A 24,429-nucleotide genomic window follows, 5' to 3' on the forward strand; every position below is an offset into this window, starting at 1 on the left:
ATATTGTGCTAAGTGAAAAAGTCAGACATAAAAAGACAAATATTTTATGATTTCACTTATATGTGGAATCTTAAAAAAAAAAAGAGAAAGAAATGAACAAAAATAACAAAATGGAAACAAGAGTCATAGATCTAGAGAACTAGATGGCTACCAGAAGAGAGGTAAAAGTAATAAATGAAATAGGTGAGGAAAATTAAGAGGTACAAACTTCTAGTCACAAAGTAAATGAGTCACAAGAATAAAACATACAGTGCAGGAAATACTGCCAATAATAACGTAATACATATTAATACACTATTAATGCAATATATACAAAATGTAAAATTACATTATGACAAATGATTAACAGATTTATCATGGTGATCACTTTGTAATGTACACAAATACCAAATCACCCTATGCTACACACCAGAATGAACAGTACTGTAGGTTGATTATACTTCAATATACACTCAGAAAAAGAGATCAGATTTGTGATTACTGCAGGCAGGGGAAAGGGAAACTATGATGGCGGTGGAAAAGTATAAACTTCCATTAGAAAATAAGTAAGTACTAGGTTTACAATGCACAACATGATTGATATAATTAACACTGCTCTATGTTATATATTAGTCACTGAGAGAGTAAATCCTAACAGTTCTCACCACAAGCCCTGCCCCAAAATAATCTCAGCTCCCAAATCAAGCATCTGAAGACAAAGTCTGCATATAGCTAAATACCATTTTCAGGTAGAAGATAATGCTATTTCTTGGAACATGCACATCAAGTTGTTTTTTTCCTCTTCAGTAACAGATATTTATGCATTCATAAATCTGAACCATTTTCTTAACTCTTAAGATCAGAATCTTAAGATTTAGATGGGAAAAGTGACAGATTTTATTTTCTTGGGCTCCAAAATCATTGCTGACGGTGACTGCTGCCATGAACTTAAAAGACGCTTGCTCCTTAGAAGAAAAGCTATGACAAATCTAGACAGTGTATTAAAAAGCAGAGACACCTGGAGAAGGAACTGGCAACCCACTCCAGTATTCTTGCCTGGAGAATCCCATGGACAGAGGAGCCTGGTGGGCTACAGTCCACAGGGTCGCAAAGAGTTGGATACGACTGAGTGACTTCACTTTCACTTTCACCCCTCAGCTGAGACTTTCAGCTCTTGTGTTTGCCATTGTTTTCTTGAGTTCTCAAAGACCTGTGACCATATTTTTTTTTAAGTTGCCTGTTTTCTAATTGCATCACTTTACACACTGTTGTCTAATAATATGTGGTATTTAGAATGTCTTCTTAATTATTTTGAGCAGCCATTGCCTGTATTTTCTTAGCACCTCCTTGGTTTTCTTACATGAACTCAACTGACAGGGAAATGCAGCTTTTTTGTTTGCCCTCTCTGCAGACTGGACCGTCTTGAGTCAGTGTTCTAACTAATCCCTGATGGTCTCTGAGCTACTGTTCTACCAGACTCAGTAGTTATGTTTTTCAGGAATTTTTCGGTAGAATTGGTCCTATTAGGAGACTCTTGGTGTCACCTTTGTTATCTTAAAAGCTGGTCCCTTCGCTGAGGCTTTTAATTTTTTGAAAACTTGATGCTATTTAAGCTGAAAAAAATTGGCAAGACTATTTAAAAAACTGAGGGACGCCATTTAAGAAATTGAAAAGTAATCGCAAACAACATTGAGTAGTTGTGACTTTCAGTTCTGTATCAGTTGAATTTTTGTGCTCTTTTCCCTGTGTACGTGGTGGTTCTATTTTTCTCCAATAAAACTTTTTATTTAAAAATAAAATAAAATAAAAAGCAGAGACACTACTTTGCCAACAAAGGTCCACACAGTCAAAGCTATGGTTTTTCCAATAGTCGTGTACAGATGTGAGAGCTGGACAATAAAAAAGGCTGAACACCAAAGAACTGATGCTTTCAAACTGTGGTGCTGGACAAGACTCTTGAGAGTCCCTTAAACAGCATAGAGATCAAACCAGTCAACCCTAAAGGAAATCACTCCTGAATATTCATTGGAAGGACTGATTGGCAAGTATTGGGCTGGGATGTACTTCTGCCAAACTTAGATTTTAACATTGAAAGAAGGCAAATTTTCAGTAGCAAATATAAGGAGCTTAGAAACAGCCACTAGGTCCTAACAAGGAAAGAGTTAAACAGACTGAAAAATCAATAATTATTTTGAATCCATAAGAGACAGTGCAAACTGCTGAAACAGACAGGTAAATACAGGGGATCATGGTTTAATGAGCATAACTGACAACAGACTCCACCTTGGGAACCAGTGCCAGGGTAGAAAAACCTGAATTTTAACTGACAAATTGCTGAACACTCAGTGTAAGACAGCCCAAGTTTAAAACTCCAGGGATGCCCAGTTATAAGGGGCTCCCATATTTCTCTAAGTTTCCCTTTAGGAGCTAGACAAGATCTCACAGTAAATATCAGCTCATGATAAAAATCCTGGGGTGCAGGTGGCTCACAGGGGTGGCCTCTGTTACTCTTAACAACAAAGCCTAATCTCTAGAGAGAAATGAGTTAACCAGAGTCTAACTTGGTGGTGGTGGTCTAACTTGGGGGTTTCCCCAGCCTAACTGACCTGGGGAAAGGGAACTTACCCAACTCCAGCCTACCACAGCCAATCCTGTCCAACCTAAGGGGGCAAGAAGGGATATGAAAAGCACCTGTGAAGTTCACAGCCCAGAAGCACAGCCTTATTTAAAAACTGAGAACTAATCATATAACTAAAAGAACACTTCCCTCTCCCTCACATCCATGCCTTACCACAACATTATTAAAAGCCTATTATATAAAGCACTTCCTTTTACCTAACACATCCTGTCCACCTAGCCATAAACAATTAACAACACATACTAAAAGGCAAAAAAAAAAAAAAAAAAAAAACCACAACTTGAAGACAGAGCAACCGTCAAAATCATCATACTGGGATGTTGAAATTACCAGATTGGGAATTTATAACTATGATTAACATGCCAAGAATTCTAATAAATAAAGTAGACCGCATGTGGGCTTCCCAGGTGGCTCAGTGGTAAAGAATCTGCCTGCAGTGCAGGAGACTCGGGTTCAACCCCTGGGTTGGGAAGATCTCCTGGAGGAGGAAATGGCAACCCACTCCAGTATTCTTGCCTGGAGAATTCCATGAACAGAGAAGCCTGGCAGGCTATGGTAAGAACAGATGTGCAACATAAGCAGACAAATTAAAATCCTAATAAAGAAGCAAAAAAAGACACTAAAGATCAAAACCAGAAATGGGCAAGAAATGACAAGGACCTAACAGAAGTTAAGAAGAGGTGACAAGAATATACATAAGAACTATACAAAAAAGGTCTTAATGACCCAGATAACCATAATGGTGTGGTCACGCACCGAGAGCCAGACAGCCTACAGTGTAAAGTCAAGTGGGCTTTAGGAAGCATTACTAGGAACAAAGCTAGTGGAGGTAATGGAATTCCAGCTGAGTTATTTAAAATCCTAAAAGATGCTGCTGTTCAAGTGCTGCTCTTAATAGGTCAGCAAATTTGGAAAATTCAGCAATGGCCACTGGACTGGAAAAGGTCAGTTTTCATTCCAATCCCAAAGAAAGGCAATGCGAAAGAATGTTCAAACTATCATACAACTGTGCTCATTTCACATACTAGCAAAAAGTATGAAAAGTGTTAATCACTTAGTCGTGTCTGATGCTTTGCGATACCAAGGACTGTAGCCCACCAGGCTCCTCTGTCCATGGAATTCTCCAGACAAGAACACTGGAGTGGGTAGCCATTCCCCTCTCCAAGGGATCTTCCCGACCCAGGGATTTAACCCAGGTCATCTGCACTGCAGGCAGATTCTTTACCATCTGAGCCACCAGAAGGGACCACATGCTAGCAAGGTAAGGCTCAAAATCCTTCAAGCTAGGCTTCAACAATACATGAACCAAGAACTTCCAGATGGAAGCTGGATTTAGAAAAGGCAGAGGAACCAGAGATCAAATTGCCAGCATCCTTTAGATCTTAGAAAAATCGAGAGAATTCTGGAAAAACACCTACTTCTGCTTCACTGACTACACTAAAGCCTTTGACTGTGTGGATCACAACAAACGGTGGAAAATTAAAGAGATGTGAATACCAGACCACCTTACCTGCCTCCTGAGAAACCTGTATGCAGGTCAAGAAACAACGATTAGAACCAGACATGACACAATCAGTTCAGTTCAGTCACTCAGTTGTGTCCAACTCTTTGCGACCGCATGAACCACAGCACGCCAGGCCTCTCTGTCCATCACCAACTCCTGGAGTCCACCCAAACCCATGTCCATTGTGTCGGTGATGCCATCCAACCATCTCATCTTCTGTCGTCCGCTTCTCCTCCTGCCCTCAATCTTTCCCAGCATCAGGATCTCTTCAGATGAATCAGCTCTTCGCACCAGGTGGCCAAAGTATTGGAGTTTCAGCTTCAACATGAGGCCCTCCAATGAACACCTAGGACTGATCTCCTTTAGAATGGACTGGTTCAAAATTGGGAAAGGAGCACGTCAAGGCTGTATACTATCACCCTGCTTATTTAATTTTTATGCAGAGTACATCATGTGAAATGCTGGGCTGGATGAATCACAAATTGGAATCACGACTGCCGGGAGAAATATCAATAACCTCAGTTAAGAAGATGATACCATTCTAATGGCAGAAAGCAGAGGAACTAAAGAACCTCTTGATGAGGGTGAAAGAGGAGAGTGAAAAGCTGGCTTAAAACTCAATATTCGAAAAACTAAGATCATGGCATCCGGTCCCATCACTTTGTGGTAAATAGATGGGGAAAAGTGGAAACAGTGACAGATTTTCTTGGGCTCCAAAATCACTGTGGACAGTGACTGCAGCTATGAAATTAAACTTGCTCGTTGGAAGAAAAGCTATGACAAACCTAGATAGCATATTAAAAAGCAGAGACATCACTTTGCCAACAAAGGTCCATAAAGTCAAAGTTTCAGTTTTTCCCGTAGTCATGTACAGATATGAGAGTTGGACCACAAAGGAGGCTAAATGCCAAAGAATTGATGCTTTCTATTTTTGGTGCTGGAGAAGACTCTTGAGAGTCCCTTGGACAGCAAGGAGATCAAACCAGTCAATCCTAAAGGAAATCAACCCTGAATATTCATTGAAAGGACTGATGCTGAAGCTCCAAAACTTTGGCCACCTGATACAAAGAGCTTAAGATGGAAAAGCCCCTGATGCTGGGCAAAAGAAGGGGCAGCAGAGGATGAGATGGTTAGATAACAGCACCAACTCAATGGACATGAATCTGAGAAAACTCCAGCAAATAGTGAAGGACAGGGCAGCCTGGCATGCTGCAGTTCATGGAGTTGAAAAGGGTCAGACATGACTTAGTGACTGAACACCACCACCCACTCATGGTAAAAACTCTCAGTGAACTAGCAAATAGAAGGGAACTTTCTCAACTTAAATTAAAAACTTTCCTACTAAGATAAGAAAGAAAGAAAAGATGTCTGCTCTCATCAATCCTTTTTGGCATCTTACTGGAAGTCCTAGTGAATGCAATAAAAGAAAATAAAAGTAATACAGATTTGAGAGAAAGAAATAAAACTATCTTTGTTCACAAATGACATGATCATCTAGGTAGAAAATGTCAAAGAATCCCCCAAAATCTTCTGGAACTAATAAACAAGCTGCAGAATATGAGGATAAAGTACAAAATTCAATAGTTTTCCTATGTATCAACAAAGAACAAGTGGAAAACACGATACCGTTTACATTATCACACCCCGAAAGTGAATACTTAGTTATAAATCTAATATATACAAGATCTATATGGGGAAAATGAAAATACACTGATGAAAACAATTAAAGAACTAAATAAATGGAGAGGTAGTCAATGTTCATGAACAGGAAGACTCAATACAGTTAAGATGTCAGTTCTTCCCAACTTGATCTATAGATTCAATGCAAGAATAATCAAAATCCCTGCAAGTTATTCTGTGAATATGGTTGAACTGATTCTCAAGACTATATAGAGACAAAAAAGACCCAGAACAGCCAACACCTATTGAAAACGAACAAAGCTGGAGAGCTGACACTGCCCAAGTTCAAGACTTCCTTAAAAAGCTACAATAATCAAAACAGTGCAGTACTGTTACAAGAACAGACTAGGTCAAGGGAACAGACTAGAGAGCCCACAAATAAGATTCAAATAAAGCCAACTGATCTTTGACAAAGAAGCAAGGACAGTATCAGAGCAGAGAGTCTTCTCAAACAGTGCTGAAATAGCAGGACATCCACATGCAAAAAAAATTGACTCTAGACACAGACCTTCCAACTTTCACATCAATTAATTCAAAATGGATCATAAACCAAAATGTAAAACTCAAAATTTTAAGAATCCTAAAAGATAACCTAAGAGAAAACCTACATGACCTTAAATATGGCAATGACTTCTCAAGATACAAAATCAAAGGCATGATCCATGAAAGAAATCACTGATAGGCTGAACTTCATTAAAATAATAAACTTCTGCTTTGTGAAAGACAACATCAAGAGAATGAGCAGACAGACCCCAAACTGGCAAAAAATATTTGCAAAAGACATGTTATACAAAGAAGTCTGAAGACAACAGTAAAACAATCTGATTAGAAAATAGGCCAAAGACTTTAACAGATACCAAAGAAGATACACAGATGGCAAATAAGCACATGAAAAGATGCACCACGTCATGTCATCAGGGAAAGGCAAATTTAAACAAGATACTACTACACACCTATTAGAAAGGCCAAAATCCAGAAAATTGACAATGCTGACAAGGATGTAGAGCAGCAAGAACTCTCTTTCACTGCAAAAAATGGCACAGCCACTTTAGAGAGTTTGGCAATTTCTTATAAACCTAAACATACTGTCACCAGGAATTCCCTGGTGGTCCAGTGGCTAAGAATCCACGTTTCCAACACAGGGGGACCAGGTTTGATCCCTGGTCAAGGAACCAGATCCCACATGCCGTAACTGAAGAGTTCAAATGCCATAACTAAAGATCCGGCATGCCACAACAAAGACAGAAGATCCCGTGTGCCATAACTAAGACCTGGGGCAGCCAAATAAATAAACAAACAAACAAACATGCTATTACCATCCAGTCTTGGAACCATGACCCTTGGTATCTATCCAAATGAACATTAGACTTGGAAACAGATGTTCATGGCAGCTTTATTCGTAACTGCCAAAACTGAGATGCAACTAAGATGTCCTTTAAGAGATGAATGAATAAATGAACTGAATTATACAACCAAACAAAAAAACGTGCTATCAAGTCATGAATAGACATGAGGAAACTTTATATACATATTACTAAGTGAAAGAAGCCAAGCTGAAATGGCTACATCATTGTATGATTCCAGATATACAACTTTCTAGACAAGGCAAAGCTGTGAGACAACAAAAAGATCAGAGGTTTCCAGAGGCGAGGGGAATGGGAGATTAACGGGTAGAACATGGAGGATTTTTAAGGCAATGAAAACACTCTGTATGACACTATTATGGTGGATACATGTCTTTACATTATTTGTCCAAACCCACAGAATGTGTATCACCAAGAGTGAACCTTTATGCAATCTATGGACTTTGGGTGATTATGACGCGCCAATATAAGTTCATCAATTATAAACAAATGCACCATTCTGGTGGTGGATGTTGATAATGGGAATGGCTATGTATGGGTGGGGACAGAAGTTGTAATGGGAAATATCTAAACTTTGCTCTCAATTTTGCTGCAAACCTAAAACTGCTCTTAAAAAACAAAGCCTTCAATAAAAATAAATAACACAAGTTCAAATTTTAAAAGTGCAACAGTGTATCATGTTATTTTAGCTTGTTTTTAGTCAGGAAATTTATGGATTAGGAAGTCCATAGGGCAAAAAATTCTTATTTATTTAGCTATGCTGAGTCTTAGATGTGGCATGCAGGATCTTTAGTGGGATCCTGCATGTGGGATCCAGTTCCCTGACAAGGGATTGAACCTGGACCTTCTGCACTGGAAGCATGGAGTCTTAGCCACTGAACCAGCAGGTAAGTCCCAGGAAATTCTTACATACTAGACATAAATTAGTCTACTTTCAATTTCTTCTGAGCCTCATTGGGTAAGTCTTGTTTCAGTTATGATTTGGGGGTCATTCTTTTCCCTTCTCCAATTAATCAAGAGTTGTCTATATATAATGTATATGAACTATATTTTAATATTTTTTAAATGCTGCCTATATATTAACAAGGAATAGACATGCATGATTAACAAAAGTCTAAATCTAAAATCTAAGGTTCCCACTGGGATAAGTCATCTAGTTTGCCTACAATTCTAGATTGTGAACCCAATTGATATTCATTACAGAAAAATGAATTTTGCAGAATCATTTTGCAGAATGGAAAAGCAACTATCACTTCACAAATGTGTGGTATTTTATAGTGGCTTGCATTATCAGTAATACCTAAAGTCATGAGTCCACATAACCAACATTTTAAATTCATATCTTCCTTTTATCTCTAAGAACAGAAAATTGTTTTTACCTACCTTTCAGAAACCTCTTGCTTCAACTGAGGGACTTCACCAAGTGCTGAATCAATATCCATGAAACCAAGAAAATCTCGCTTTATATTAAGGGAAGGCGTCTCCAAACCCTTGCCTGATGTTTCCTGACCCCTTGATAAAGGATCCAAATCTGTTAGCTGCATCTCTGACCCCTCACCTTCTGTAAGACGGACCCGTTGACCAGGAGAACTGGGAACACTGTTCCCTTCTTGGTCAGAGCTGTTCTTTTGCTTTCCATCTCTCTGGGGCTTACTATTCAGGCCATCATCCCTGAAGCCTTTAGCAAATGGATTGTAATCTATTTTCAACTGGGTAATTTGAATGTTTTGATAAGCTGTTACTGCAAAGAATTCAGTCTGTGGGAAGGTAAAAGTGTGGACACCAGGGCCATTTAATTGTATCACTTCAGTAGCCTTTTCTGCAGGCACCAAGTGAAGCCGTGGTAAGTAGCGATGCATAGAGTGCAAGATAATATGCCCTTCTTGGTCCAGTGTATTGTTTGTAAGTTTGAGTTTGTAGAAAGACACTGGTTGATGCATCCAATAATGACCTGTGGAAGGAGATTCTGGATGAATAAAAACCCTCCCCAAAACATGGGGCTCAGCCTTCCCACTGGGCTCCCACCAGCGACCGTTCCATTTATAACGGTGATTATCCACAGGAGATATATCCATGACAAGGATATATTTCATATTTGAATCTAAACCTGTTATCCAATAACGACAGTAAGGAAACATGCGTCTTCCCTGCTTCGTCAGAATCATCTCTGTGCTTCGATGATAGAATTCGTTCCACATACTATTGTTATCCAAGGTGACAGTGATTCCTCCTACAGTACAATCAGCTGGAAGGCAAATCTTTCCTTTAGATTTTCCTGGTGATGACACACTGCTAGCCAAAGCACAGGCATCCCGATTAGTAACCAAAATCCCTTGATCAGTTTTGCCATTTCCTGGCTGTTTCAGGATGACAAAGAAGGTAGGTGCTGCTCCTGGCACTGTCCCACCATCTTGATTAGCCAATATAATCTGCTGTTTCTCCTCCATGATTCCAGTGGGAAAATCAGTAGTAAGATAATTGTAGTTACCACATAATCATAATGGCCTTCCCAGCCTAAAAAAAAACCAACACAACACTTTAATCAAATGAACATTTTATTAACAAAAATGTAAGAATGATTATGTTATCCCAAAATACATTCCTAAATTCTTCTAAGATTTGGCTTTTACTTTTCTCTCAATCGCTGTAAGGATATTCATTCTGGAATATTTGATTATCTATTTTAAAGTTCATTTTAATCTAATTAAGTTACTCATATCTCAATCCTTCAATAATTCACTATACATGCAATAACCTCACATAAAAAGTATTCATTTTAGAAAAATTATATGAAAATATAAAAGTATACAGACCTAAAACGAAGATTAAATTGTAAAGTCATCTGCATTCCAAAAGAACCCCAATAATTTATGAATTAATTTGAGAGGATTCTGTTACAAGCACATTCTCCTGAGTAAAAATTAACAAATTTCCATGTTATCACTGTACAGAGAATCACCTCTTTGGAGTACTGGCATGAGTTCATACATAAGTAAAATGCTATTTAACTTATTAGTACATGAAAGTGAAAGTGTTAGTCACTCAGCTGTGTCTGATTCTTTGGGAACCCATGGACTGTAGCCCACCAGGCACCTCTGTCCATGGGATTCTCCAGGCAAGAATACTGGAGTGGGTTGCCATTCCCTTTTCTAGGGGATCTTCCCAACCTAGGGATGGAACCTGGGTCTCCTACATTGCAGATGGTTTCTTTATGAACTGAGCCATCAAAGAAGCCCTAATGTTAGTACATACATTTAAAGAAAACATGACAAAACACCAGAACTTACTGGAAAAAGAAACAGTCGGCTCCCCAACTCAGACCTTATATTAAAAAAATTCCAATAGACCAAACACTTAAATCCCACCCCCTACTCCCAAATCAGTGTAAATTTTTTTTAATTCTGAAAGAAATCTTGAAAAAAGATTTTTGATAAGTAGTACACAAAACCTAGAAGTTAATAAGACAAAATTTTTGATAAATTCAGAATCATGTAAATTTGTTTTTAATATGACAAAAACTATCCATGCAAGATTTAAAAAACTGACTAACTGAAACATATCATAAAGAACTCATTTCCCTAATATAAAAAGGAATTTTATACAAATTGGAAAAACAAAAAATCTAATAGCAAAATGGACAAAGGACAGGAATTGCAAATGGTTAAGAAAATGTACACAGTCACAGAACAGAAGGAATTAAAGTCATCCTAAGATACTGCTTTTTACCCCAGCAGAATGGCAAAAATCAAAGTCTGTCAAAGGTGCTAGAAAAGGTGTGTGTCAACCAGCATTCTCATCTAATCAGCCACTCAGAGTGTATGATGACAGAATCTCAGAGGAGAGTATGAAAATATAAAAAGACAAATGGATAAGGAAGCTGTGGTACATATACACCATGGAATATTACTCAGTCATTAAAAAGAATTCATTTGAATCAGTTCTAATGAGATGGATGAAACTGGAGCCCATTATACAGAGTGAAGTAAGCCAGAAAGATAAAGACCAATACAGTATACTAACGCATATATATGGAATTTAGAAAGATGGTAACGATAACCCTATATGTAAAACAGAAAAAGAGACACAGATGTACAGAACAGACAATTGGACTCTGTGGGAGAAGGCGAGGGTGGGATGTTTTGAGAGAACAGCATTGAAACATGTATATTATCAAGGGTGAAAAAGATCACTAGCCCAGGTTGGATGCATGAGACAAGTGCTCGGGGCTAGTGCACTGGGAAGACCCAGAGGGATCGGGTGGAGAGGGAGGTGGGCGGGGGAATCAGGATGGGGAATACATGTAAACCCATGGCTGATTCATGTCTATGTATGGCAAAAACCACTACAATATTGTAAAGTACTTAGCCTCCAACTAAGAAAAATAAATGGAAAAAAAAAAAAAGAAAATATCAAAAGTAGAAACACATACATCCCAGGAAACAATGGTTCTCCTAGGACTTTATCTTACATACCTATGTGCAAACACACATACACACCTGTAATAAATGGTGGACATCCACACCTGTAATAAATGGTGGTACTATGAAAGAGTGGGATATTCTGCAGCTAGAAAAGAGAATTATAAATCTTATAGACAAATTAACATTATCTAAAAGATATACAAAGGGCAGAAAGTTCAAAAGAGTTATAGATTATGCTATATACTTCTATAAGTTTAAACAAAGAAAAAGCCAAAGAAAGAAAACAATATGTATGTATTTGCCTGACACAGACTACCTGCAAAGACAGAAGAGGAACTGGTAGTATTGACTTTATTAAGGGAAAACAGGGTGGCTGGAAAAATACTCTGACACTTTCTAAATTTTTTATCTCATGACCATACAACCTACCCGCCCCAAAAAAAGAAACCTTACTTAATTCATAAAAGTTACACAAAAAAACCACATATACTGTATGATTCCATTTATAAGAAATGTCCAGAATAGGCAAATCTATAAAGTAGATCAGTGGTTGACAGTGAAAAGGGAGAGGATTAATTAGGACAATTGTTAACAGTTTGGGGTTTTCCATAAGAGTGATGGAAATGTTCAGGAACTAAAAACCAGTTAATGTATCCTTTAAAATGTTGAATTTTGGGACTCCCTGCTAGTCCAGTAGTTAAGACACACTTCCAATGCAGGGGGCCTGGGCTCAATCCCTGGTCAGGGAACTAGATCCCACATGCTGCAACCAAGAGCCCACATGCCAGCAACTGAAGACCCAGCATGCTGCAACTAAGACCTGGTGTAGTCAAATAAACATATAAATGTTTTAAATAGTTAATTTTATGTGAACTATATCTCAATAAACCATTATAAAGAAATCTCAGGTTGTTACATTCAACTGAAGTGATATGCAAAAATAAATTACCTAAATATTCTACAAAATATAAAGCTATCATCTTCAATTAGCTTTTATACAAAAAAGGAAAATACTGTATCACTAGGCTTCCCAGGTGGCGCTAGGGGTAAAGAATCCAACTACCAATGTAGGAGACATAAGACACAGGTTCGATCCCTGGGCTGGGAAGATCTCTTAGCGAAGGGCATGGCAACTCAAGCTGGTGATCTTAACTGTTGGAGAATCCCGTCGACAAAGGATCATGGCAGGCTACAGTCCATAGGGTCACAAAGAGTCAAACACAACTGAAGCAACTTAGCACACACACACACTCTCTTGTTTAAGTGGGTCAGTAATTTCTGACTAATCAAACTGAGCCACTTACTGGTGTTCCTCTTTTTAATTAAAAGTCTAATTTTACTTTTCATCAGAGCTACTGACAAGCAATAAAAGCATCTGATCTGAATTTTACATCTTTCAGGATTGGCCACATGATCCCCCCTAAAAAGTAGGGAGGGGGCTCCAAAACTTAAAATATTCATTATCTTCAGGATAATACTTTAAATATCAACACTTCAAAAAAGGTTGGTTATTGTTTCTGACTATGGCTAGATATGAAATAGAAACCCTCCTTTCTAACACTAAAGCACTAATACTTAGGAAAGGTAAAAAAAAAAAAATCTCTCCTCTGATTTGGAGTTTAAGAGAGAGATAAAATTTAGAATGATTCTTTTCAAAAGCTTCCTCAGGCTTAAAGCAATTAAGTTTATTGATTTCCTAAAACTAGTTCAAGTAACATCTATCAGAGACCGATAAGACAAAATTTAAACAGACTTATAAGTCACAAATACAGTGACTTTTATAAAAACAGTAAAGTTCAGAAAGTTCATAAAAACCAATACCTCCAAAATGGTGTATAACTGGTCAAAAAGGCCATCATCAAAATATCTACAAACAATAAATACTGGAAAGGATGTGGAGAAAAGGGAACCCTCTTCCACTGTTGGTGGGAATGTAAACTGATATTGCCACTATGGAGAACAGTATGAAGATTCATTAAAAAACTAGGAATTAAACTACCACTGTTGTTGTTCAGTCACCTAGTCATATCTGATTTGTTGCAACCCCATGGACTGCAGCACTCCAGGCCTCTCTGGCCCTCTACATCTCCGGAAGTTTGCCCAAGTTCATGTCCATTCCATCAGTGATGCCATCCAGCCACCTCATCCTCTAATGCCATCTTCTTCTGCCCTCAATCTCTCCCAGCATCAGGGACTTCTCCAGTGAGTCGGCTACTCGCATCAGGTGACCAAAATACCAGAGCTTCAGTTTCAGTATCAGTCCTTCCAATGAGTATTCAGGGTTGATTTCCCTTAGGATTGACTGGTTTGATCTCCCTGCTGTCCAACCATTATGACCTAGCAATCCCACTACTGGGCATATACCCTTAGAAAACTGTAATTCAAAAAGACACAAGTACCCCAATGTTCACTGCAGCACTATTTACAATAGAGAGGACATGGAAGCAACCTAGATGTCCATCAACAGAAAAACAGAAAAAGAAGTTGTGGTACAGACATGTGGAATATTACTTAGACATAAAAAGGAATCAATGTCAGTTGAACTGATGCAGATGAACCTAGAATCGCTCAAACAGATAAAGAAGTTGTGGTACATACATACAATGGAATATTACTCAGCCATAAAAAGTAACAAATGTCAGTTGAACTGAGGGGGATGAACCTAGAGCCTGTCAGAATAAAGTAAGTCAGAAGGAGAAAAATATCATATATTAATGCATATATACAGAATCTAGAAAAATGGCACTGGTGAACCTATTTGCAGGACAGGAATATGAATAGAGATGCAGATATGCAGAATGGACTTATGGTGGTGGGGGGTGGGAGTGGGAGACAAGAAGTGAAAGCGAAGCATTGACATATATACACTACCATGTGTAAAATAAGATAGCTGGGGGAAGCTGCTATAAAACACAGGGAAACCAGCCCAAAGTTCTGCATCAACCTACAGGAGTGAGATGGGGGGAGGTACTCAAGAGGGAGAAGATACATATATATACCTATGGCTGATTAGGATTATTCTAGGAAAAAAAAAAAAAGGATTATTGTATGGCAAACCAACACAACATTGTAAGGCAATTATCCTCCAACTAAATAAAACAAAGCTAAAAACATAAAATTAAACTGTATATAAATCAAATAACACAAACTCCTAATCTTGTACTTAGTCCATAAAGCTCAGTTTTGTTACAAATCAAGTATTTTTGTAAGCAATTATGCAAAAACACACTTATGAAGTGCATTTAAGACAGGCAGCAAAGAACTACTTGAAAAAATTGTTTAGCTATCCCAAACCTACGAAGACATTAAAGAGTTCAGAATTTCCTAAACACTGTCTTCTATAATAATAAAATCTTGATTTTTCAGATGATTTTTACAGGTAAAAGTGGACAAGGAAGTTTTAAACAATGCTTTAAAAATCACTATGTTTTAAAAATTAATAATATGAAATATCAAAGATTCTACTGATGGGAATCCAGTTTAGAGACTGTACTATAATAAATTTTAAACTTACATTATATATACACATTTCAAAATTTTCCTACAAAAATGAAGTTCAGAAGAGTCAGACTGCTTTATTTGCACTCTGTACACAAGTATCTAATAAATGTAAAAATGTGTGTATTAAGTTCAAAAGAAGTTTGAACTTTCAGACTTTTGACTTGTAGAGTCTTTTTTTTAATCCTCCTGTCAAGTTTATTCCATAAATTGATCAAAATGTGTAAAACCGAAAATGTAATTTACAAACAAAATAGTATCTTAAGCCATACGTTGCTAAAGGTTTACAGGCAAGAAATAAAATTTTATTCCACAACAATTTTTAAGCATGAATTTCATTTCACTATAAGTAATATGCCTACGCTTTTGGAATACAATATTGGATTTTCTAAAGAAAGGATAGTCAATTCAGCAATTCAGCTGTGTCAGACACACAAATACCACTCTTAAGTCTAAGATAACTTTAACCAATTGCAAAAATCAAATTACTTAGGCTACTCATGAAGCAATAAATCTCCTTCCAGAAAGATTCTAAAAATTCTCTGAAAGCATTAAGGAAGACCACAGTTTTGGTATACAGATATAACTTAGCATTCAAAAAAATTTCAGTTCAGCTTTTCAAGATCAAGCAGTTATCCACATAGAATTACTATAATAATGACGTACAGAGATAAATTCAGTTGTGGCTGGGAAAATTCTAAGTAACATTCTGAAAATGTCAACATCAGAAGGTGCAGGCACTCACATCAACACACAAATGCAATTTCACAGAGAATGTTTTCCAGTAATGTGTCAAGTATCATAAGAAAACTGTTGTAATTCCAGAGTACCTATTCTGAGTATCTTTTCACCTCTTTGGGAAATGTTTAGTAACTACTAAAGCCACGATCTTCACACAACTTACAAAATACACTAGTTAGTTTACTAGCTAGTTACCTAATTCAGATACTAGTATCGGTCTCTCCCTCCCCCCCACCCCCTGCCCACCCAACCCCTGCAACAAAGTAAACCAAAATTCCAAACCAGTACTATTACTTAAAAATACAAAACATTACAAAACATTCAAATGATAGTCAACCTAAACTGAGTATTTTCAAAGTTGCTAAAAATAACCATAACTTTTCATACAGTAAATGCATTACTCTAAGGTAGGCATGGAGATGTTAGTTTGTTCCTTAACGTAATTATTCCCTACAGGAGTGCGGTTAAATTACATTTCTGAAGCTCAAATTTGTAAGAGAATAGATTCACTTGAATTTCAATATTCATCAAAATACAATGGACCCAGAAATTTGAAAAATCTTTTAAAAAGCATTATTTACATGCAATAGTAATCAGAAAACATGACAGCAAGGGATGTAAAGACAATAAAATAGCCAACTATCCGTTCTTAATCGTCATTAGGTTAACTTTAATAATTAAATAAATGGTGTGCGTGCGTGCTAACTCGCTTCCGTCGTACCTGACTCTGCGACCCTAAGAACTGTAGCCCGGATCCTGTCCTTGGGATTTTCCAGGCAAGAATACTGGACTGGGTTGCCATGGTACTCACTATCTATTAGTAAGCACTTCCTTTGTACCAGAAACTATACCCTTGGCATTTTATCATGACTACAACCCTTAATTTGAAACGTAAATTCCAAAATATATCTGAAATGCTTTTAGGTTTTAAGGCACGAAGTTGCATTTACCTAAGATAGTAGCCCATCCCCACCCCCTTCTTTCACCAAATACCATTCGTTAATGCAGGCTTCATGAGCATTTTCTATTCCTAGGAATGATCCCTTTATCACAACTCAGGGTTAGCAAGCTAGCAGGTCCCTAATACTTGCCTAAGTAGATTTTAAAGAACTAACTTTTATGGCAGAAATGGACAGCAATCAAATAGCAACCTTGCCTTGGATAAACTATGACAAGGTACCCAGGGCACTAAGTTTTCTCAAATCCTAAGCATGTGTTTTCTGGAAGGTGCATCCAACCCACTCAACTCACACAACAGCTGGAAACATAGCTCTCTGGCATCAAGAAGGGCTAGCGCCAACTCCAGACACTTCGAAGTGAAAAGGCCTCCTGCCAGTCTCAGAGAACCGCAGTCGCCGTCGACTACCAGGGCCCACATCACCGCTTTTCAACTAGAGAGGCTAGCTAACCAAGAACCACGTGAAAAAACGCCTCAAGGAAAGCACTTCTGGGGAAGGGGAGTCCGATAGATAACGTGCCGCCAGCCGGAACCCGCGGATCACTCCGCGGGATCCAGAAGCATGCGGTTACCGAGGAGACTACAGAACCTGCCGTCTGGCCCTCCCAGGCCGGCCCTCTTCCCAGCAGCCGTCACGGCACCTCCAGGCACTTTCTCTGCAACTTTAGCCGCGGCGTCGCGCCCAAAAAGAGGCAGAGCAGGCAGGATTTGCCAGGGACTCTGCCGTAGAAGCCTGGTGTGCTTTAAAATACACAAGGCAGCGCGAGGGTGGGCTCGAGAGATCTCTCGATCCACGGGTCTGCCCCTGCGACGCGAACCCTGGGAGCGTGGTCTTCCCTCAGAAGGAAGAGAGCTTCGGACATTCACATTGTTCTGAGATCAGTAACTCTTCTTTTCAGAATTCCTTCAACCTCCCGGCTTCCATCCTCTCCAGAGGAGGCATGGCATCTCTAGAGTTCCGAAGGCAGAGCAAAAATCTTCACAAGACACTACCACTTCCCACTCTCAACCCAGTTTGAAATAATCCCTAAATTTTCTATACTCCTCGCACGCAGATTCCTCAACTTTGGTTGCTAGTACTCGGAGCGGTGTATTTCTATCCCAGACCCACCTACTGCTGAGAGCACAGACCTTGACCATTTAAACAGGGGAGGGAAGTCACACAGAGAACTGGCCAAAGGATGCCCCACAGAGGGGAAAAGAAAATAACACCTGCTCTTCCCACCTGTTTTCCCCGCCCTCATTTCTACACTTTCGAACCACCGGTCCTTTGTTTACCAAGTTCCCAGTCCTATACAACTCACTTCCTCGACCTCCTTCCTTATTAAACTCGCGGTCTTGCTTCAAACAACTTGTCAGGAAATTACATGCTAGACGAAAGGTTTATACAGGTGTCAAAATGCTGCACACAGCTCCTTAGAAATGCGAGGTCAGCACCGTTTCCTTCGGAGTTTTGGAACGCCGAGACCTGGGCTCTAAAAGGCAAAGCGCACAAGCACGGCTCTCGACCTAAAGCCCCACGACTGGCTGGAAGGCGTCACGCGGATCGTACCATGCGGTGCAGCACCCCACACACGCGAGGGCAGGGCTGCGCCATGGGCGCTTCTCACCCCGCCCGCCTCGTGGCCGCTCTAGCTGGCGTCGATGTTCTGAGTTCGCCGCGCGACGCGGAAGTGAGGCCGGGGACGCGCGCGAGGTGACATGCGCAGCCTCGCTCAGAAGACCATAGGCGCGCGCCAAAGGCGGCCCCGCGCAAGGCCCGGCCTGGCCGGGGCGTGCGAAGATCGCTCAGTGGAACGCTCCTCACCCCGTAAAAAATACACAAGAGCTTCAAACTCTCGGAAAACTCCAATCCGGCCAGTACTGAGACGCCCTCCACCCGGGCCCGAGAGTTACCGTGCGGGGCGTGGCCGGCCTCACCCGGAGTCCTTCACATCCCGCTGGGGGCGGGTTATTCTGTTCGGTTCGCACACCGTGTGTCCGCTCCAGCTGAAGAGCCTGCGCGCGCATCGGACGTACACGTCATCGCGCACGCGCTCCTACCCGCTCGGAGCCCGTCGCGCAAGCGCAAAAGGAGGCGCGAGCAGCACCTCCCTCGCCCCTCCCCCAACGCCAGGAGGCCAAACGGCCCGGGAGCTGAGACAAGACCCTTGGGACCCGCCCCTGGAGCTGAAGCGGCTGCCTTTCCGGGTACCAGCAACCGAGAAAAGCCTACTGAAGCTTCCAGAATCAAGAATGGCGAGGCAGGAGGGAGGCATCCCAATTCCCTCAGCCTCGCACACGAAGCCTTCGTGAAAACTGTGAAAGCCCTTTGCCCGCGGGCTTTCTCATCTGTGACTGCCACCTTTTCCCTTGGGCTCCTCGCTGGCCCCGCCCCTGCTGCGCCCAGCCCCACCCACGTGAGATTCCGCAGCCCCCAGGCTTCACAAGTCCGTCAAAAGAATCGGAGATCTTCCTCCCCACTGTGCTGTGGTCTTGGGAGAGAGCCACGACGTCGGGAAACCTTGAAGAAAACATCCTGTGAGACGGGTGATCAATTTTGCAACATCCACGACAGAAGACCACTAGTAAAGTAGGGAGGAGTCCGAAAACCTCAGTGCCAAGTGAGAAAGGAAGAATTGCTACTAGCTCACCTGATAGATCTCGATAAAAACCGTAAAACGTGGAAATGAGAATTTTGCACGATAGAGAGTATTATCCAAGGTTAATGCCCTAATCCTGCGTTTTTAATTTTTGTTTGTTCGAGATATTTAAGCTATGAGGTACAAACAAAAAACTGCTGAATTAACTTGATGGTATGGTATTTCTCCCAACCAAACATCAAAAATATCTTTCTTCTTCCCTACCCCTTACCAGCCATTCTTTCTTCTCTGCTAACATCCAGTAAAAAGACAATCGTTTAAAGTGGGAGAAAAGAGGCAAAAGAGAAGTAGGAAGTAAGAGGGCATAAATTGTGGTCCATGTTTCCACTTTCCTGTCATTCTCTTAGAAGAACTGGCAAATACTGAGAACCTATTACCGGCTAGGTGACTTAATATAAAATACTGTGAAGGAGAAGGAGGAAGAAAAGAGCCAAGAGGAAGAGGTTTATCCAACAAGACGTTAATCTGTGCTCTGGACTCCAGGCATATTAGGAAGGGTCTTCTTTTCCTTCTGCTCTTCCTGAGAGGATACGCCACACCAGGAGGAGAAACTGCTGAAATCAGTATGGAAAGGAAAATATGCAGGCTAACGTTGATGGACTTCTGAAGTTGCTCTGAAACCCCCATTCAAGCACTGTCAACCACATTTGTTGCATTACCGGTGCAACAAAATAATAATATGCAAGATCCTAGGCAAAATTGAAAAGTAAGTTTTCCACACCTTCCTCCTCTTCCCTGACCCCAAGAACCTCTTTCCTGGAAGCTGCCTTTTCAGAATCTCCCACCTCATCCAAGAATGCCTTCCTCTCAAAGGTCTAAGGTTTCCTCTTACAAAATTTCCATTTTCTAAAAAAAAAAAAAATTCCATTTTCTGAAAACAAAAATAAAATTTGTGTTGACTTATTATTTAAGCATCTAATCCTAAAGTCTAAATGAATGATGACTGATTAACAACCATGTCTAGCCAGAGGTGCATCCGCAAAAGAACAAGTTAACATTGGAAAATCTGTGAGGACACCTTGGTGGTGAGGGACAATGAAGTTTTTCTTTTGCTTCTCTCTCCCTACATCAAGCAAACATTATGAAATGCCAGGCACTTAAAAAAATTCAAGATTCAGCACTGGATTTCCTGGTGGGAGAGGTAAACTACTTGTATTTTTTCAGAGTGGAATCTGCCTAACCTATAAAGAGCTAGAGATGTACTATTAAGAATCTGAGAACTTATTAAACTTTTTATATGTAATCTAAAAATAACATTGCCACACCATTTTAGTGGCCTATTTTTTATTTAATATCATTCTCTCTCTCTCTTTAGTCACTACGTCATGTCTGACTCTTGTGACCCCATGGACTGTAGCCTGCCAGACTCCTCTGTCCATGGGATTCTCCAGGCAAGAAGACTGGAGTGGGTTGCCATTTCCTTCTCCAGAGGATCTTCCCAACCCAGGGATCAAACCCAGGTCTCCTGCACTGCAGGCAGATTCTTTACCAAATGAGCTACAAGGGAAGCCCAACATCATATCATGCTAGTACCAAGTAACCACTTTTTTGTTTCAGCTTCTTCAAGTAACCTCTGTGTTTACATTCAGTGTTTAATGCAGTGTTTCTCAGACCAGGATCCTTGGGTGTATTCTCTGCATATAGAAGAGTGACTTCCTTTAAAAGGCTTATATAATCCAACTTTTTAAAATTCCAAACTAACTGCAAGAATTGATGCTTGTGAGTTTCACAGGCAGACCTCAATGGTTCAGTTAAAGAGCACTCAGTGACTATGTCTCTGCCCAGTTCTGGAATATTCAAGGAGTTTCCACATGACATCGGTTTGCTGGTGGATTCTGTTTAAGTTGAATCCACTTAAATCATTGGGACTGAGTGGTTGAATCCCTGGGGCCGAGCTTCAAGTGCCAGGAGATCCTGCTCCTTTCTATTGGAATTCTCTCACTATTAGGGGGGTGGGGATAGAGAATGCATGCAATATAAACAATCTGGCTAAAACGTACAGTTTTGAACCAAGATTCTTTATAAACACATAAACCCTATCAATTTACACGAACATTTTTCCTACTCAATAAATATTTGAGTGCCTTGTATATGCTGAGGAGAAAAGACAGGCACCTCATGTACTGTTAAGATGTCTGCACTAGAACTCCAAAGAGTTGGCACCACTTAAACAGAATCTACCAGCAAGACAAACTATACTCCTTATCCAGTCTATTCAGATCCCACCTTCCCAGTTCCAATTTCTACTGAAGACATACCTCCCTCAAATGACTAAAAGAGAAAATGATGACACTCTTCAGATGAGACCAACACCACCCCTCATAACTCCTGGGTTGCTATCCCTTTTACACTCTCCTGTTGTTGTTGTTGTTGAATTGCTAAGTCGCATCCGACTCTTTGCAACCCCATGGACTGCAGCACACCAGGCTTCCCTATCCTTCACCATCTCCCAGAGTTTGCTCAAACTCATGTCCATTGAATCAATGACATCATCCAACCATCTCATCCTCTCTCGTCCCCTCTTCTGCCCTCAATCTTTCCCAGGAGCAAGGTCTTTTCCAAGGTCTATTCTTGCCTCGAGAACCCCATGAACAGTACAATATCTTAAGTCAATACAATAAAGACCATTCTTAGAATAAGAGCTACATACAGACTAGGTCACAAAAGCGGCTTGTTTTTGTTTTCTAACCAAAAAAACAACTACTTTTACTAGCCACGTTTCACTGAAAACTTATGTGCTAGGCAGAAAAAAAAGGGATCATATCAGTTTATATACAACCCCATCTTTGCCTACTCTTTATTAATGCAACTAAAACCAACTCATATAGATAAAGTACAACTGGTTCAACATGTGAAACTTAAAAGTGGCAGGACTCCTGCCCTGAAGCAGCTCTAATAATCTATCCAATGAATAGCTTTGAAAGTTTCTTAATCAGGGACTTTCCTGGTGGTCCAGTGGTTAAGACTTTGCCTTCCAATGCAGGGGGTGCAGGTTCGATCCCCAGTCAGGGAGCTAAAATCCCACATGCCTCACAGACAAAACCAAAAGCAGAAAGTAGAAGCAATATTGTAACAAATTCAATAAAGACTTTTTAAAAATGGTCCACATCAAAAAAAAAAAATAAATCTTAAAAAAAAAAAACTTTCCTAATCAGTATAGTAATGTGATTAAAAGCATATTTTAGAAAATATCTGTTAATATCTATTAACAAAAGTAAGAATGGAAAAGAGAAACAAATGTGGTGGAATGTTATCAATGTTCATGAAGAAACACCATTGCTGCTGCCCCATATCTTAAGCCTGCAGAATCATATTTCTTACCCTTTGCCTAAGATCTTCTCAGATGCCTCAAACCTAACTTACTTATCCTTCATGCCTAGATTTAAATGTCAATTCTTCAAGAAACTTTCCTTAACCCTCAGCATGAGATGTCTCCCTGTTTTGTGCTCTCACAGTACCATATATTTCTTACAACACCTGCCACAACTGTAATTATTTTTTAAATTATGCATTAATGAATGTTTTGCCCACTAGACTGTTTGCTTTATTCTAGTGCCTAGCACAATCCCTGGAACAGAGCAAACCCATATTTGTTGACCAAATGAATATGAAACTATAGGTCCTAGTTTTCCAGGCAAGTCTAAATATCAAATAATGAATTAATGTGCAACAATTTGGGATTTGGAAAACAGGATCATACTACTTTAAACCATATTCACATTAATAGTAACAAACAAACATCCTACTTTGGCCAACATTTTCCAAAAGTGTACAGTTGTAGTTAGAAAAAACTAGTACCATTGACTCTTAAATTAATTTCTCCTGAGAGGAATGGATAAATATTATTGACAGGGCAGATGCTTCAAGAGGTAAGAATGGTTTTCAAGGAAAATCCAACTAGTTGCTGACTGCCTTTGCATGCGTGACTTTTAACTAACTATTACCTAGAAAATCAACAAAGGCAAGCAGATTCTTTGCATTGGGAGAAATTCTGTGATTCCATAATTTACTATCTGGTAACAAAAGCAACAAGTCATAACAGAGACTGCCATCTGCATATACCAAAAAAAAAAAAAAAAAAAAATCAGTAAATATCTTCAAGATGAAAGGATAACAGTGAATTTGTTTTAGTAATATTTAAAGAGGGAGATGTCAGAAATCAGTAAAATAAATGAAGTTCAGAGAGCTAGTTTCAGAAGGATTACAAAGCAAAAAAAGAATAGGTCTAAAAGAAAAGTAAACAATAAATATTTTCAATGTAGTACTGAGCCCTCAGAAGAAACACCTTGTCCAAGAAAGCATAAAAAGAAGAAAAGGAAAAAGTTTATAGCCTAGGGCAGCACAGGGACTTAAAACACACATGAGAGCATATAAAAACAAAAATTAGAATTACTGGCCAAAGAAGACGACTGAGAGACACTGAAGTGCAAGACTGGAATCAAGCAAAAATCAAGAAATCTATGACAGAAAAATACACTGAAAATCTGTCTGCAAATGCATATGAAAGAAATCATGCTTAGTTTGCAAGAAGGGCACCACTGCCTCATGGAAATGAGCTGTGGTGATCAACATAGTGGTTCCGAAACTACTATTACACTACAAAAGAGTAAAATTTCCCCAAAAGATTTAAATGACCATCACAAGGTGAGCAGATTTTTATCTTACAAGGTATACCACCTACTATTACCATTCTTTCTTAAAATAAAGAATGGAGTTTTATATTCATTTTTTGGTGGGGCCACTCCTCATGGCTTGTGGGATCTTAGTTCCCCAACCAGCGACTAAACCTGGGCCTCCTGTAATGGAAGTGCAGAGTCCTAACCACTGGAAGGCTAGGGAATTCCCAAAATAATGGGTATTTTAAGACCAAAAATCAAGGAAACCATATCTCATGATGATTAATAATCATTTATTTTTAATACATTTAGATAGAAGAAACATATACTCCACCGTCCTTACTTCATGATATACCACTGAAAATTTGCAGCAGGTGTTTAGAAATGA

At 39.6% G+C, this 24,429-nt stretch overlaps 1 protein-coding gene across 21 annotated transcripts in view; it reads right to left on the minus strand.

The window, feature by feature from the left end:
- The window catches only part of MGA (MAX dimerization protein MGA), a 147,100-nt gene that overhangs the window by 82,085 nt on the left and 40,586 nt on the right, over positions 1–24,429 (minus strand). For 9 of the 21 annotated variants that reach the window (XM_061157506.1, XM_061157501.1, XM_061157499.1 and 6 more), the window contains exons 1-2: positions 18,680–18,782; positions 8,549–9,679 (exon numbers count right to left, since the gene is read on the minus strand). In XM_061157506.1, coding sequence (XP_061013489.1) covers positions 8,549–9,612 — 1,064 coding nt within the window. In that variant the 5' untranslated portion in view covers positions 9,613–9,679; positions 18,680–18,782. Of the gene's footprint in view, positions 1–8,548; positions 9,680–11,661; positions 13,004–18,335; positions 18,614–18,679; positions 18,783–24,429 lie in introns of those variants that run through there. The other 12 variants (XM_061157511.1, XM_061157512.1, XM_061157507.1 and 9 more) reach the window with 6 other exon arrangements.

This window comes from Dama dama, chromosome 12, assembly GCF_033118175.1.
Source record: "Dama dama isolate Ldn47 chromosome 12, ASM3311817v1, whole genome shotgun sequence".
In the NCBI taxonomy this organism is placed as follows: domain Eukaryota; kingdom Metazoa; phylum Chordata; class Mammalia; order Artiodactyla; family Cervidae; genus Dama; species Dama dama.